The sequence below is a fragment of the Mustela lutreola genome, chromosome 9 (genome assembly GCF_030435805.1).
Source record: "Mustela lutreola isolate mMusLut2 chromosome 9, mMusLut2.pri, whole genome shotgun sequence".
NCBI lineage: Eukaryota > Metazoa > Chordata > Mammalia > Carnivora > Mustelidae > Mustela > Mustela lutreola.
In genome coordinates this window covers 22,886,251-22,904,256 of record NC_081298.1, presented here as the reverse complement: position 1 = coordinate 22,904,256, position 18,006 = coordinate 22,886,251, and the positions used below count along the sequence as shown (strand labels likewise).

At 37.2% G+C, this 18,006-nt stretch overlaps 1 protein-coding gene across 11 annotated transcripts in view; it reads right to left on the bottom strand.

The window, feature by feature from the left end:
- The window catches only part of RBM39 (RNA binding motif protein 39), a 33,005-nt gene extending 17,224 nt beyond the window's left edge, over window positions 1-15,781 (bottom strand). For 2 of the 11 annotated variants that reach the window (XM_059133348.1, XM_059133352.1), the window contains exons 1-8: window positions 15,462-15,781; window positions 14,767-14,830; window positions 12,950-12,999; window positions 8,309-8,503; window positions 5,905-5,970; window positions 5,755-5,808; window positions 3,183-3,300; window positions 2,559-2,711 (exon numbers count right to left, since the gene is read on the bottom strand). In XM_059133348.1, coding sequence (XP_058989331.1) covers window positions 2,559-2,711; window positions 3,183-3,300; window positions 5,755-5,808; window positions 5,905-5,970; window positions 8,309-8,503; window positions 12,950-12,999; window positions 14,767-14,817 — 687 coding nt within the window. In that variant the 5' untranslated portion in view covers window positions 14,818-14,830; window positions 15,462-15,781. Of the gene's footprint in view, window positions 1-2,558; window positions 2,712-3,182; window positions 3,301-5,754; window positions 5,809-5,904; window positions 5,971-8,308; window positions 8,504-9,616; window positions 9,693-12,945; window positions 13,526-14,468; window positions 14,542-14,766; window positions 14,831-15,461 lie in introns of all 11 variants that reach the window. The other 9 variants (XM_059133353.1, XM_059133358.1, XM_059133351.1 and 6 more) reach the window with 8 other exon arrangements.
- Between the last annotated feature and the right edge of the window lie 2,225 nt (window positions 15,782-18,006).

Sequence of the window (18,006 nt, the reverse complement as noted above, 5' to 3'; positions counted from 1 at the left end):
TTTGACCAAGAGAAACACAGCAAGAGGGGACACAAGCAGGAGGAGCGGGAGAGGGAGAAGCAGGCTTCCCAGGGATCAGGGAACCTGGATGCAGGGCCTGATCCCAGGACCCTGGGATCATGACCCAAGCTGAAGGCAGATGCTTAACGACTGAACCACCCAGGCCCCCTAATCCAAATCATTTTAATCATAGTAAAATCCTATTCATTTTAGGTTTGCTTAAACAAGTAATATCAAAGGCTAGTAATGAAATTACTAAATTTACTAAGTCATAACAGGACAAATACCCCATTTACATGTGATTGATTAAGGGCACTAAATTAAAATTTTAAGAAAATGGTTCAAATGCCAATTTTCTAAAAAAAAATCTTCAATATTTTATCCAGCTTTAGATAGATATTTTGCCACAATAAAAAACTTTGAAGTTTTACAAGCGTTAAGTCATATATAAAGATTTTATTTATTTGACAGAGGAAATCACAAGTAGATGGAGAGGCAGGCAGAGAGAGAGAGAGGGAAGTGGGCTCCCTGCTGAGCAGAGAGCCCGATGCAGGACTCGATCCCAGGACCCTGAGATCATGACCTGAGCTGAAGGCAGAGGCTTAACCCACTGAGCCACCCAGGCACCCCACGTTAAGTCATATATAAAGCAATCATACACTCCATTTCATATGTAAAATGAAATCAATCCTGAAAGTACACTATGCCATCTAAATGAGATGCATCCTGATATCAGACATACTAAATGCGGAAAATAAGACTGTCTCACGGCATTCGTTGTTCATCAAAATTAACGTATGCTCAAAATCACGGTTACTCAAAGTACAGTACACACCAACTGGCTGGCTGCCATAAAGGGGGCTTTTTTGTCAATATAAAATCACATCGAGCAAAGCATTCAGTTTAGCCGTCATTTTAATCGAAAGGAAGTCTTTCTCAAAGGTAATGGTTATCAATTCATATTCTACCACAAGTTCCTTTTCATATTAACAGATTGAGGAATTTTGAGTATCAATGTCCAAAAGAGGTTAAAGTTAAATCAACTCAAAACCTCATTTTAGGGGCACCTGGGTGGCTCAGCAGGTTCAAGCCTCTCTCTTTGGATCAGGTCATGATCCCGGGGTCCTGGGATCAAGCCCCACATTGGGGGGGGGTCTATCCCCTCAGCAGGGAGTCTGCTTCCTCCTCTCTGCCTACTTGTGACCTCTGTCAAATAAATAAAATCTTTAAAAAAAAAAAAACCCCTCATTTTCATCTGAAGACTCTAGCCCTCTTCATGACAATCTATGCATTTAATTCATTCTCCAGGGCGCCTGGGTGGCTCAGTTGTTAAACATCTGCCTTTGGCTCAGGTCATGACCTCAGGGTCCTGGGATCAAGCTGCATATCAGGCTCCCTGCTCAGAGGGAAGTCTCTTCTCCCTCTCCCACGCCCCCTGCTGGTGCCCCACCCCCCGCGTCTCTCTGTGTCAAATAAAAAATTTAAAATAAATAAATAAATAGAAATAAATTTGTCCTCCTTTGCAGGAAATGACTCAAGGATTCAAGGAAGTAATTTTTCCCATTTCCTAACAATTATTTTCCCACTGTTATAATAAATAATATTAAGTGTTTTAGAAAACACTAAACAACCTATTATCTTTTAGATATGACAAAAGCTACGAACTTGACCAATGTTACATACAGCTTATTAACAGTAAGTAAAACTGGAATTTAAGTCAGATCTGGTTCCAAGGCTTATGCATAACTTTAGAATACAAAAAATTTGATGAAGTAACCAGATTATTTTAAGAGTTAGTTACTTATTTCAGTGGTTTGTAAAGCTATCAAAATGACTATTTTATTATGTGTTGCTCGAAAATATTCTTTAAATCCTATAATCACCATTTAAAAAACACCTGAGCTAGCAAGCAGTGACAAATTATCAATAATGGTATCCTAAAAAAGCTTTCTTGTAATAAAACAATACATCTCAGTTTTTCCACATTTAAACACACTAATGTTACTAACGCTAATTACATTTCCCAAAGGCAGTATAGGATTACTACAAAGTACCAGCAAAGAGGAATTAAACAGAAGAAATTTTAAACAGAAAACATTCACAAGATTAGTTCAAAACATTTTACCTTTAAAAAATGGTAGAAATAGAAGCTGCTCAAACTACTCTTAACGCTTTACAAAATCCTACACAGGTGTATTACAAAACACTGAAAATACTAAATTGATTAAAAATGTCAAAATCATTCCATTTGAAAGAGTAAATGTGTTTTTAAATGTTTTTCTACCCCCAATTAATAAATTATCACAAATCAAAAAAATATCTACACCATGTTCTCGTATCTTTTTCATGAAATAGGTATTTAAACCTTGTATTAAAACAGGATAGTTGAGAATATACGATTATCAAAGTAACCAAAAGAAAGTTTAAGGAAAAAAAAGCTGTTCTGAAAACATCTAACTCAAATAATTAATGATTATGCAAGACACTATAACGTAATACTAAGCAACAGGTTTCTTAACACAATTGTTAATCAAATTCCTAACCAAGCAAATGATTACCTGTGATGCTTGTACTATGATTGGCACTCCTAAAACACGTTGGCCAGTTAATCCTATTGCTAGAGGCACTGAGCTAACATCAACAAACTCCACATATGCAATTCCTTTGGAACGTCTTGAATTTCTATCAGAAATCATTCTCACATCTCGAACCTAAAAACAAAACACACACGTAACATAAGCTTCTGTTTATGCAACCATCCACTGTAAACCATTAAAAAAAATTTGTTTTTTAACAGATCACATGGTTTAAATTTACTTTTAAGTAATCTCTACACCCATAGTGGGTCATGAACTTGTGACCAGAGTTAAGAGTTCCATGATCCAAATGAACTAGCCAGGTGCCCCTCAATGTTTTAACTAAGGGAACATGTCAGTCCACTTCTTTTTTTTTTCTACTTTTGATCAATGTGTGGTTAACAGTTATTAATTCCAACACTATTAAATTCCAATGGAGGCAAAATAGCAAAATAGAAATGTCCCCCAAAAGTTTCCCTAACTGAATTCTACTAAATTAAAAGATTCAGTGTTTAAATATTCTCTAATTTAACCTAACACACTGACAATTACATTTTGTTCACAATTCCCATTCATTCAACCTCCCTAAACAGACTAAAAACTTACCTTTCCTACTGTAGAGAAAAACTCTTCCAAATCCCTTGGCCTAATTCTTGCTGCCAGCTGCATGCAGAAAACTGTCCTTGCATCTCTTTCTTCAGGAGTTAGATTATCAATAGGTTCCCTAACAGGAAGTACAAAACAATGGACTTTTATAAATTATTCTAAAAATAACCTTATGATTTTCAGAGAACAGAATAAACTTTCCAAGTAGTTTATCATTATTCCCAAACCCATTTTCTTCTTTCAAGATTTTATTTATTTGAGAGTGAGGGAGAGAGAGAGCATGCACAAGCAAGGTAAGAGGCAGAGAGAGGGAACAGACTCCCCACCACCTACCGAGGAGGTGAGATCACTACCTGAGAGGGAGAAACAATTGCCTGAGGCACCCAGGTGTCCCTTGCAAACCCATTTTCACTAAGATTTATACAAAATATCCATAAAATTATTCAATGTGACTCCCATTCCTTCAACAAGAGAACTACTAATGTTTCTTCTGCTAGCATCTTACATGACATCAGAACAAAAGTCCATTGCCATCTCAAGTCTTACAAATGGTAATTTCTCCAGATTAGTAATTAGTAAAAGACCAATCTGGAGCCTTAGAGTTTAAGAATAGTCTTTAACCACTTACTAGCTACAATGTCAGAATAGTCCAAAACCATAAAACCATGAAGTGAAATAAAGTTTGACAATCATAAATGACTAACCTGAGATGATAAGAACTATTTTATTCTCATTTTTCCCCTGAATTTTTAACAAATTGAGACAGATATATAGAATCATGACCTGGTTGCTTATTCTATCAGTCTTTTTTTTTTTTAAAGATTTTATTAATTTATTTGAGAGAGAGAGAGACACTGCAAGAGAACACAAGCAGAGGTACTGGGAGAGGGAGAAGCAGGCTTCCCTCAGAGCAGGGAGCCCAAGGAGGGGCTTGATCCCAGCACCCTGGGATCATGACCTGAGCCGAGGGCAGAAGCTTAACAACTGAGCCACCCAGGTGCCCCTATTCGAATCAGTCTTCTAAGACTCTATAAACCCAGTATACAAACCAATGTTTCTTTTTCTTTTTTTTTAAAGATTTTATTTATTTGACAGATCACAAGCAGGCAGAGAAGCAAGCAGAGAAAGAAGGGGAAGCAGGTTCCCTACTGAGCAGAGAGCCAGATGCGGGGCTTGATCCCAGAACCCTGAGATCATGACCTGAGCCAAAGGCAGAGGCTTAACCCACTGAACCACCCAGGCACAGTCAAAGCAATGTTTCTTGATGGTTGTAAAATACAGAAACCACACCTATCTACAAATCAAGTATGAAAAGCAGGAAATTAAATAAATACAAGTAGTGGAATTCAATTTATTCATTTTTAGGTAGCCTTGACAATCAAGAGCACTTCTGACTATATGGAGGAAATTAAAGTGCCCAAGTAAAAGAGCACAAGAGATCAAATTATATGAAGTGCCTATTAACGTTACTTCTTATAAAACATCACTAAAGGTTAAGGTTCTAAGTGAATAGCTAAAGATAAAAGCACAAACATGCTCTTATCCACATTCTGGACATTTTCAAGAAGGTGCTTTTTCCACCTACAAAATTCTGGTGCATTTCTTTGGTAAATTAACAAGTAATTTTAAACTATAAAACGGAGGTACAAAGCTAGACTACATCCAGAAAACAAGGGGATTTTCTTTTAAGATTTTATTTATTTGGCAGAGAGAGATCACAAGTAGACAGAGAAGCAGGCAGAGAGAGAGGAAGAAGCAGGCTCCCTGCTGAGCAGAGAGCCCAATGCGGGGCTCCATCCCAGGACCCTGAGATCATGCTGAGCCGAAGGCAGAGGCTTTAACCCACTGAGCCACCTAGGCGCCCCAAAAGGGGATTTTCTTATAAGAGTAAGTATTAAAAGAGTTTAAAAAAAAAAAAAAAAAAGCTCAGTAGGTACAAAAAGAGCTTTTAAAATTAAGGTTTTCATCAAATCCCAGAATTAAAATATACCAAGTAACAAATATAACAGATAATGAACTCTAAGTTAAAAGGTGCCCTTTAAGGGAAGCCAGAAAGAGTATCAGTGCTGCCATTTACCAAAACTTTCCTTGAATGAACATAAATGATAGACTTAACAAGTAAGTCTCCTTTCATTTAAGAAGAAAATAACTCACAAACATAAGATTACTACTACTCAGAAACAAGTCAACTTGGTTAAGACTTTGGAAATTAATAGAGAGTCAGATTAGTGAAACTCATGTCTGTTACAATCAATTTCCCATGATGCAATTTTAATAACTCAAAATTTATTAATTTGAAAGATAAGCAGAGGCAAGTCTATTTCAAGTTTCTATAGTTACCATTAACTTTTATTTAAAAGAGATTTAAGAGCACATGTAATACCACCTTGTATCTCAACACTGTAGTTACTACTCCATTCTTATAGGAAACTAAAATGAAAACTTACACAACAACACTGATTTAACACAGTCCAAATTATTAAATGTTAATAAATTTAATAGCAGCATAAGTTGCAAAAGCTTTATAAAAGCTGAAAGTGCCAAAAGAAAAAAAAATAGGGACAACAGCTACCTCACAGGGCTCTTGTCTTTTCTGAATGGACTTTTGCTTCGGGAACGTCGTCTGCTGCAAAGTTAAAAAGTTTCAGAAATTACCCAAACAGGTACACCACATTAGTTCCTTGAAAAACAATTTAAACAATTCAGAAGTATGTTTAAAAACCTTAATTTGATGCTATGAGGCAACCCAATCTTTCCTCGGATGGCACTGTTAAATTTTGGTCCGGAGCTAAAAAGGAAACACAAAATTACACTAGTTACAGGGTTAGGGTCTTGCTAAGATCGCGTTCATGCGCTCTCCAGCAAGTTTAACATTGTTAGGCTGATTTTTTTTTTCCACCTCAATTATGAAGAGGAAATAAGAGACTTTTTTTTCTTAACTTTATCCCAGGCAACTGCTCTTATAGTTATCCATCCTGGACCACTGAGAGGTGCCAAGACCAAAGGTTACAGCCTCAGTATTTTTCAGATTCTGAAAATTCTATCATTTTCAGTCTACCGTTTTTTCTTAATTACACATTTATGAATACATTCCTGAGGTTTGGTTTATTTTAAGTGAAAATAAATCTTATTTACAAGGAGTAACTACAGTTAACAATTTTGTATGAATCTTTGCAGATCCATTCCCAGGAATTTATGTATTTGTATGTATATACACACAAAATTCATAAATATGTTTGAGAAATTATTAGAGAGGGACTAAACTCCAACTTTTCCATTTAACAATAAATCTCAGAGACTGCATGAAAGCAGTTTGTCATACTTCACTTCTTTGTGACAAAATATTCCATAGTAAAGATGTAAAGTTCATTAGGATTTCAAAAACAATTTTGTGAACTTGACATAATAAAGGAATGTTTTCAAAAGAGATCATATAATTATTCTAAGATCCAGTTTTATTCTGAATCCTAAAAAGGCCTTACAGTTTTAGGGCCTTTTTTAATTTTGAAAGACCAAATTAACTTAATGGGACAAGTCATATGTCCCTTAGTGCTCATCCTACTCTCCTTTTCAAGAAGGGTAGCAAAATCGAAGTACCTAGTGGTATGTTATCCACATTTGGACTTGTTTTCATGGACTCTAGGCATACCTGAAACACCCAAGCAGCTCCAAATAAAATTTTATATTAAATGGGTCCTTCACAATTCAAACTAACAATCATAGTTATGAATATAAATTTACTGACTAAATTAAAGATCACATGAAACCAGACATAAGAACTAAATCATTTTTTAAGTCAGACCAGGATTATAGGCCAACTTCAAATATTCATTATAAAACAGATACATAATACACAGAATTTATTAAGGTAGTCCCTTTCCCCCCTATTTAATTCTGATAAAAACAAATATGGCAAATCTCAATAAATTCGACCCAGAAATAATCATTCGGAATTAAAACATTGTGGTACTCTTTCAGGTCTTAAATGTTTGTGAAATTAACAGCTAGGAAGAACTCGAGAACAAGGAGTTCAATCCTTTTTATTTTAAAGGTTAAAGAGCCAGAATCAGAACCCAAAATGTTACTAACTTTAATGGCTTCAAATAATACCCAAACATTTCATGAATAGCAGTTAAGTATTGTGCATCCTTTATTTTCATTCTCTTGTCAATTCAATACTCATTGAAGTTCATCTGTCAATTGTTACCTTTCTTAAGAATGAGAAAACTAATGCTTAGAGCGTTAACTTGTCCAAGTCAAAGAGTCAAAACTCTTATGCACGTCTTTGTCTTTCAATTCCATCTCCACCCATTTAACTTAGGAGTGCTTATTTTAATACACCCCCCCCCCCAGTTTACAGTAGTATATTCATTAAGACAAAAGAATAAAGGTAAAGAGTTAAGGATTGCTAGATTCAATCCTTGTGTTAAGAGTTGTAGGTAGATTCCTTCCAAATTTATTAACATAGTTTTTTAAATGACTATAATAAACCAGGTTTCCAACTTGTTAAACTACAATCAAATTTCCACAGGGATTTCAAAGCACTTTGAGTGTTTTACTCATTTTAAAAACCTCAAATACAATGTGATGAGCCCCCAAATTCATTGTGATGAGCCCCCAAATTCATCATTATCAAGGAGCATGCACCAGATTCATAAAGGATCTGTCATTTCATCTGTTAACAGCCAGAAAAAAGATTCATAAATTACGTATTTGACTGATCATATGTATTAGTAATTTATCTATTTGAGCTTTAAAATCTTAAATAAATTTATGTTCAGCAAAGAGAATTTGAAATAGCTCACATACCTTTAAGCTTTCAAATTCTGGCACTACAGTATCAAGTCTTTTAAGCATTCTAGTGCTTTGGTCTAGTTTGGATTGGCATACAGTTAAAATATTTTAAATAACAGAAAATAATCTGTATGCCTAGTAAAACAGAAGTTACGTATTGGTCCATGTGCTGTTTTTCTAGGTCTTTTCAACGCCAATATCCTTATTTAATGCTTCTTAACTAGACATATTGAAAACCAAAAATTTTATAATGTACATTACTCAGATTAAATGTTTTCTGGATACCTAGAGAATGACTCTCAAATCAAAATCATCAAATTATAGTTACATACTAAGGACTTCTGTAGCGGCCTCTGAATCTGCGATCTCGACTTCTTGAGCGGCTCCGCCTCCTTTCTTTGCTCCTACTTCGCTTCCTTTCTCGGCTTTTGCTCTTTTTCCTTTCTCTATCTCTACTTCGTTTCCGTTCCTTACTTTTGCTTCTTTTCCGTTCATGACTACGACTTCTGCTCTTGCTTTTTTTCCTCCTGAGAAGAAAAAAAATTACCATTATCTTGCTGGTTTGAAAAAGTGCCCAAATATACTTCCTCTTATGGTCAGAAATCTTAATCTTTCTGTAAATTTATCTTGCTATTTTTACTATTATACAATGATACATAATCATACTTATGGAAAAAATAATTCCTAGGTAATGCAAAATTCGTCTTCTACTACTGAAAATCAGAAGTCAGTTGACAATCAGTTGAGAGCAGGAACTCTAATGATTGCTCCTGAGAGTCAGGTACAGCTTTAACAAGGAAATCATTTGTTGAAACCTGAACTTTTAAATAAACTTTGACCAACATGTAACTAGCCAAGGAGTATTACTGTAATCCACTAGATACAGTAATAAAATCAAAGTTACAATAAGTATTAAATAACAATGGTTCATACATAAAAATTATTGAAAACACTTTTAACTTCCTTTACGTGAGCCAATTTTGACCCTACTTACACATAGGAGTATTTTCTACTTGATAGGGCCATACAAGCATCAATACTTTGGTTTTCATGGGCAAACTTACAAGTATTGACAAAGAACAATGCAACTAATGCAATAAAATGCATTCTGACACACCTAGACTTTTGTGACCTTTTTGGATGTGTTCTATTTAAAGCTATAATGAATACACCAGAAAATGGAGCATGCCAGTTTATACAAGCCTGTGGGGTACAATCAAAAACAAGGATCAACACCTTTAATCAATCTTTATAAAATCTCAAACTCTGAAAGGTAAAAAAGCCAGTCAGTCATATCTTTCTGTTCATTTCTGTATTCTTCACAGTATACCACCCGTTCATTTTGTAATTAAATCTTACCATCTGTACCTCTTTGTCATCACCCAAATTTTAGAGGTGCCTTCAGATATTTCAGTATAAATTCAAAGACATTTAAAAATAAACTTATTCTGCTAAAATGTCAATTTGTAGTGGCTAAAAAGATAATTAAACATTTTGACAACTCCACATCATTTGGAAAATTTAATTAAACTGTTTAGTCCTTATCAAAGCAAAGTTAGCATAAGAGCAATTGAAGTCTGCCTCAGAGAACCTGTAAGCAGGTCATCTTAGAGCGCATTGAAAATAGAAAATGAAGACACCCACCTTCTGGAATCTTGAAACCCACACTCCAATCACAAGGAGATGTAGAGCTTTCCAAGGAGGCAGAAACTTTGTCTAAAATTTCAAGATAATCCACCTGACTGTCAGAAATGTATATGCTAGGTAGCACATGACAGAAAATTAGGCTACACTCATTATTTATATAGAAGTCATCAAAGCAATGCCCAAAAGGGCAACAGATTACATTCCAACTTTGTTGCCTGCAACACCTGACACTGTCTTAGCCTAAGAATTCTGTGAGATAGCTATCATCAAAAGTCCTACATATAATCAATCAGGGGACAAAGTAAAAAGTAACTCCATCCCCCACAAAAAAGACAGACAAGTCAAGTATTGCTCTGCTCATAGACGGTCCACAGCAGAGAGGCAGCCAACCTCCCAATCTATGTCTTTTTAGGCCCAAAACTTATTCTGCCAAAGGAAAGGACTAGAAAATTGGAGCTAACTTCAACTAAAAGTCTTCCTGAACTTTTTACAAGTGAGTCCCCACCCACATCTGAAGGCAACCCCAGACAGGTAAAAAGACAGCAACATACTAAGACATTCAGAAGCATGATCCTCTTCATAAAAGCCCAGACAAAAAATTAAGAAAGCAATATACTTCTCTATTAACAAATTGCAGCTTGAAAGAACATTAAGTTAACTAAAGAAGGGTTATCAAAATCCACACTAATAGTCAAATCCTGTTACAACTTAAAAGGGACTTTCCAAAGTCTTTAGTGGCAGTGGAATTTTGTACTGAACATCATTGAAGTAAATGGTCCACTGGGCTGGGCCTTTGGACTTTTTGGTTATATGGCCTCTGCTGTAAAGGTGTTTTGCTATAACTGGATTTGACCTCTTCCATGTAAGAAGATCTAAAATTTAAATGCAAAGTACTCTGGAAAATAAGAAAAAAAATAGAAAAGTCATTTATTCCAAAATTTATAGATAATCCACACACAGTAGCCAATATATTTCAACTGTGTCATTTTATTGTTATCCTTTTGAGTAATTCCTAAAGAGCTTAACTGAATGGATGCTACTTTAGACTTTCTGAAAATGGTTACACTAACAAATAATATTCCCATGAAGGCAAGCTCAGATACTTAAAAGATATACTCTGAGTTCTTGCCAAACTCAGGGGTATAGCTCTCAGAAAGCAGGCTAACTGATAACCAATTTAAACTTAGTTCCTTCTACTACTACCAAAATACAACTGAGTGTAGGTATTGAAAATCAGAACTATTTTTTTTCAAAGGAAACATTTACTAGGTGGTCAACTTTAAATTCCTCAGGTTGTACATTTTTTCTTAGAACTATATCCCAACGCTCAATTGTTTTTAAGACAATGAAGTTTTAGGATGAAAAATGCAACATGGCACTTTCCTTTTGGAGAATTCATGCAGAACACTAATGTGCAGAACACTGTCATTTTACATTTTATCTAAACTTAAATATGAAAATTTCTACATAACTTTAAAATAAATTTGAAAGCTCAATTCCCTTTAGAGAAATGGGTGAGAAGTTCCTGATTGAACTAAAAAGCCATTTATTTAAGCAGCTTTAAGTGAGTGAGAAATATGACAAACAATTTGTACATTTAAAACGATACTAGGTGGTAGTTGGGATATTTCAAAAGGACATTCCCTTATATTGGCTACCCTACAGCCAATCAAAGAAAATTATCCATTCTTCTATTCATTATCACAAGACTCTACATTAAATAAAGGCCACAAAGCATCAGTCATGGAGACCTTGATGCTGAATTTCCTGTAAAAGCTTGGTAGCCTTAATGAGCTTAGATGCACAATGAAAACAAATACAAGCCGGAGATCACAGTAGTAGCAAGGAGTGACATCTGAGAATGGTCAAACAAAGAAAACTCTGTGACCAAAGTGCATGTCCTCATCCTTTTGGCACTTAGGGTAAGATCTTTACCTACCCAATAGGCCTGATACCTAGATTGGATAATTTCAATTTATGTGGATAGTCCTCTCTAGGTTTTCATTACAAACTGGGAATTAAAACTATTAATTAGGAAACTCTTACTTTGGGAAAACGTCTAAAACCAGGTAACATTAAACAATGCAATAATTGGCTGACTGCCTTAAATCTAAACAATTTAAGTCTAAACCCTATGTGATTAATTCCCACAATCTGTTGTGACTGTAACAGACCCTCTACCCAACTCTGAACCAAAAACAAAACAAAAAAAACCCCCGACATTTTCTGCGAACTGCATCATTTTAAATCCATTACCTTTTTTATGGGAATTGTTAAGAATAAAATAATCAGCATAACAAAGCCCACATAATCCAATTTAAGAATTTTCTCATCTCTTTTGTGAAATTCTATCAACCTACCTAATAAAAGTTGTGAGGAATTTAAGGTAGTGTATTATGAAGCATTTTGAGCTCTTATTAGGAAAAGAGCCAGAAAATCAAATAAGGGACTATGTTATCATTTTGTTTTCATTTTCCATTAGATGGAGTCACATACATTACAAATTAATGACATCACAAAATAGGCTACTGAAACAACTTGAAGCTTATAACATGATCACGTGATGTTAAGAGTCACTAATTTTTAGAGCAGGAAAAATACTCTAAAAATAGGATCCAACTTTATAAAGTGATTCTGGTTTATGCTGTCACTGAAACATCAAATACTGTATTCTAGTCGATAGCACTTAGTTACTATTACAGATTACTCATTTAACATAGTAAATTGCATTAATATGCACAATTTTTTTAAAAAACTCCATTTCCATTCTTCAAGTAATAAAGTTTTAAAAAGTTTAAGCAACAAAAGCCATGTAAAAGGCACCTAAAAAGTACTTTAAGTATGCTATAATGTTGCTACAAAAAAGGGCCTTTAAGCAGCAAGATGCATAAATAATTCACAGCTCTGACTCCTTTAAAACAATGTTTTCCACAGGCCTGTTATTTGTTACCTTTTCTTCTTCCTAACCCATCTGCAGTGGATATGGAAGTTTTATGGATACACCACCAAAATATTAAGCCCAGTTTATAAATTTAAGACAAAGACAAACTCTAATACAGGAACTCTTATCCAGATTGTCGTGGACAGACTTGGAGGGGAAGGTGTCCAAAAGATCCCTCAAACTCTATCCTGAGATCTAGGGAAAGAATTCATAGTTTCATGTCCTCAAATAGTTTCTCATCCCTTCAGAAGGTAAAGAATGACTTCTCTAAGAGAGACAAGAAAAAGCTTCTGAAGAGAACTTTGATGCTACAGCCACAGGAGCACAACTTAAGATCTCAATCATATAAAGATCCCCCCACCCCAGGTCCCTTCTTGTAACTTACTTTTTGCTACGTTCTTCATGGCCGTTAGCACTGCTCAACTTGTTCTCATCCTAAGCAGGGTTGATAGAAGAACATCATGAGGACGAAGTGGTAACATTTCAAGTTGTCAAAGGGTAAAGGGAATAGGAATAAGAAAATACAAAACAATTTTAAAACTAATTACTTGTTTATAGTTTAACATGGAAGGCTATAAAAAAATTTAGATGGGAACGTGTTTAACCACTTTGTTGCTTACAATTAAGTCATCGAGATACAAAAATAAAAATGCATATTAACATGTTAAATTTTACTTTCTTATATAGTTAGATATTAAGTTATCCACATTTACAGTTGTTGAAGTGGTTAAATAGAATTTCTAAAAACATGAATGAAGTCCTGTTTTGAGTTTTATTCCATGTGCTATGGTCCCTTTGGTCAGTACCATGGCTCTATTTCTGCCTAAGCCCCAAGTGGCCATGCTAGCAGCCAGCCACTATCGATTTCCTGTGACCGATGCCATTCCTGAGATCTTCGCCCATTTCCGTTGGAGGGTTGGGACTGTAAGAGCTTGATGCCACCTCTGTCACACATCTCGCCCTGAAGCAAACAGGGATTCACACTGCTTTAGTAATGTTGACTCCCAAGAACCCAAGAAAGTCAATTAATAATCCACCAGTCCAACCTAAACATTTCCTACTTCCATACCTGTTTACATGGAATTACATCCATGTTAAACTAAGACACAAGAATCTTAACATTAAAACAGAAGTAGTTCTTCAAGAGTCTAAGCATTACAAAACTACATACAGTATTTAAAGCTAAAAAGAATTCATCCAAACTGGTACCACAGGGTCGTGCTATACACTCCAAAACAGATGTATTATTTTAAAAGGTTTAGCGCAATGTTTGTTTTTTAAAGTTTGATCACATCAGTTATAGAAGTATAAGTGCTAACTTACAAAGCTTACAGTTTGCGACACCAGTGATAATGCATGCATACAGCTATATTCACCACCAACTGGTGAAAGAATGAAAAGACACTTTACTTTTACTGTGATACTGAAACGGGTCAGACTATACTACTAGCCAAAATAATTCCTTTGTAGCTTTTAGTGTGAAATAATATGGCAGGGACTAAGTAAAAATAAAACAATTCGGAGCACAGTAAAACTTGATGACTATCAAGTGACTCTTAAGTTGTGATACTGCCTCCTTTGCTTTAAAAAATTTTGTTTCTATTCAGGGATCCAAGAATTTCAGTAATTTTTAACTGAGCAGATCATCACCTGCCTGTTTCGGTATTTACTATCACCAGTCATATATATATAGAAAAAAAATTTAAATCTCACCCATTTCTTCTTGTTAAAACTTAAAGATTTGCTTGCCATAGACTGGTTATGCTTTGTTATTCTTGGACCCCTGCTATTTTCCCAAACCACTACATTCACCTTTTTGCTATACCAAACTGGAGCTGGTAATTCTTAGTTGAGTCATTTTACCTAGGGGACCACGGTACAGCGATAAGTCACTCAATTACTACCTTATGATTGACAGTTCACACTGGAATCAAAGGTGAATTCATGGGAGTAGAGGTGAGATATCGTTAGGCAAGTCTACAAAGAGAGATAGATGGGCATTTATTCATCACGCTGAAGTGAAACTACTGCACAATATTATTACATCAATAGCATATATTTACTTTTGTAAGTTACACGTAATGCATCTCTGATAAGATAAATCAAGAGGGCTCCGGGGATGTTAGTTTACATTTCAGCAGTAGTTTCGTGATAATGCTAAATTAAGAAATATATAAACCTCACCGACATGTTTTTTCTCACCTTCTTGTAAGGAGCCTCAAGCATTGCTTCAATATCAATATCGTCTGCCATTTTCTCTAATCGCCTAAAAAATAAGAAAGGTAATTCAGGTGAGTAAACATTTTTCAACGGCGCTCAATCTCCTTACCCGACAAACTCCAAAACTTCAGAAAAACCTTCAAAAAGCCCTCGAATGAGTCAAGGGGCACGATGCACTTAGCCAGGCTTGATAATTAAATCTGAAATATCTCCAAGACTAAACACACGGGAATACATTAAATGTACGATTTAAAAAAAAAAAAAAAGGCCCACAATTAACTCTAAAAACAGAACCCGCGCGCCGCGAGTTTAGACCGCCTCTTTCCGCGCAAAACCCGCGCTGCCATTTTAGGGGCAAAGGGAAACTCCCTCGGTTGGGAGGGGTTGTATGCCGTGGTAGCGTTCGGCTGGCGCCATGTTGGGAGGTCGCGGCCGGCCAGGCCTCGAAGGGACCGGTCGCCATCCGTCCGAAGCCTCTCTGGGGTCCCTGCCACCCAAAAACCCCAAAATCGAAGCGACCGGAAAATAAGGGCGCGGTCGCCGAAATGCAGCCGATTTCTCGAGCCACCCCCCCCCCCGCAGTGTTTAAAGACCGCCGAAAGAGTGCCTGTCAAACCAGACAAAACCCAAACCTCTGAAAAGCTCTGACAATACACAGGCCCGCGACATCTCCTTACCTGTGCGGGCTTTCGGGCCCCTAGGGTGCTCGTATTCGGAAAGGGGGGGGGGGGGCTGCTGCTGCTGCCGCTGTTGCTACTGTTAAGCCGCTAGGCCCAGGCCGCGGTACCGCCCAGCCCGAATTTCGGGCTCCGAGGGCGGATAGGCCCGAGCGAATCTAAAAGAAACAATGGGATTAGAGGAGCCCGCGCGGAAGTTCAGGACGGCGGCTTCGGCAGCTCAGGATCCACCCCTGCGACAGCTTCGGCAAGCTCTCTGAAATGGCGGCCGCTGCTTCCCCGTACTCACATCCACCAACACACATACACACACACAAACACACGGGGCCTCACGGAGCTCTCAGCACGGGCTCTCGCGAGAATCTGCCTCCAGTTCCAAACCAGAGCAACTGAAATATCGCGAGATATAAGCATAGCCCCGGCGACCAGGGCCCAATCTCGCGCAATGATTGCGCCACAGATATTCCCATCCCCCACTCAGAGAGGAGCCTTTGACACCCCCTCCACATAGACGTTCGTATCTCGCGAGACCGCGCAAGAAGCTAGAGCTAAGACAGTTGGTACACATCCCGTCAATCTTTTTAAAAACTGAACGCTGAGTGGACCTTGGTGGTCTCCTCCTCCTTGTAGCGCCTCCTCACAGCGGTCTGAAGGTTTCTCTTACAGAGCTGACCGCCTCTCCCCTCCCCCGGGCCTCCCACCCTGGTGTCTGTCAAGGTCGCCATAAGGCAACCTAGTCCATATGGCGATAGACGACAACGAAAACCGTCATGTATGTAGAGATTATCTGCCACGAGTGAGGAAGTGAAAAAGCATGCAAAAGAGAAGGCAAGAAGAGACCATAGGGGGCTGTGCTGTCGAATAAAAATTAGATATTCCGGCCTCTTGAGCCAGTGGGCTAGACACCGCTAACTAAACACCCTTGGAAATGGTGAAGAAAGGCAAAGAGAAGGTGAAAAAACAAACTGCTTCCCTCGGCAATGGATAAGCTTTTTGCCCCGAACTTTATAGTCTGTCCTTGTGTCAGGGATGCTATTGTTCCTTCAAAAATGTCCATTCTCCTGGGACTTGGCTTTTCGCCCCTTTATTCTCCAGATACCTGGCAGTTAAGAGTTTAAAAGCACCACCTGTTCTCTAGTCAACACTATGAAAAAAGAGGCAGCAGAGAGATTGACTATAATGCTAGTACTCCAAGATGAAAGTATTTGAAAAATTTTTTTGAAAAAAAATTGGAAAAAATTAGAGGACTTAGGAGCAAAAAGTCTTACATAAAAGTCCATTAACAGCTTAGTGATAGGGAATAAAGATTTGACATGAGATAATTCGGTTCTTATAAGCTTCCAACACTGTGTGACCTTGGACAGGTAATCTCTCAGAGCCTATCCTCCATTTCCTCTTAAGAAGGGGGTAGCTTAATTACTAGGCTAAGCTTCTAATGAGACTGACCTAGGTTGATAATGCGCACTCCTAAATTCTCAGTGCTTAGCCTGGTGCCCAGCCAGTTGGATACCCAATAAATGAATGAAGACCTAATAGGAGTATAGTGAGTATTAAATGAAACAGCGTCTGCAAAGTACCTGGCAAATATTTAATCCTCAGGAAAGTTAACTTCAGTTATTGCTAAACATTTATTTAGAGGAAATGTAAGTGTAAAGGAACTTTACATTCCTGGTTAATTTTCCACACAGGTGTTTCTCTTAGAGGATTAATAGATGACGCATAGTTAGTAGTATTCCCTTACTCCTTTTCACGAAAATTCAGATCCTATTTTAAATTTTTTAAGTGTTGAAAATCACAGAATATTAAAGCATAATATGTTCAAGCTAACAAAAAACCAAAGTTAACTTTTGCCTTCTCTTTGCCCCTTTAATTCTATTATTGTGACTTGTTAATTGTGCAGATATCAAACCATACAGGTGTCCCTTTAATATGTTTTTGTTTGGGAACATGACAACACAGAATTTGACTTAAACCTCTAGAGTTATTTGGGAATAGGAAGGTTTTAAACTTTCAGTCACTCGATTCATTTCTTAAATTGTTTTCTGTTCAAGAGTGATAAGAATGAACCTGGAAATATAGAGCACAATCAAGAAACATCAGCTGGAAAACTCTTCTCTAAAACAAAAGTATTTTTTATGTTTAAAAGAAAATATTGGGGGGCGCCTGGGTGGCTCAGTGGTTGGGCCGCTGCCTTCGGCTCGGGTCATGATCTCAGGGTCCTGGGATCGAGTCCCGCATCGGGCTCTCTGCTCAGCGGGGAGCCTGCTTCCTCCTCTCTCTCTCTGCCTGCCTCTCTGCCTACTTGTGTTCTCTCTGTGTCAAATAAATAAATAAAATCTTAAAAAAAAAAAAAATGTTTTAAAAAAAAAAAAGAAAGAAAATATTGGGACGCCTGGGTGGCTCAGTTGGTTAAGCAGCTGCCTTCGGCTCAGGTCATGATCCCGGCGTCCTGGGATCCAGTCCCACATCGGGCTCCTTGCTTGGCAGGGAGCCTGCTTCTCCCTCTGCCTCTGCCTGCCATTCTGTCTGCCTGTGCTCGCTCTCT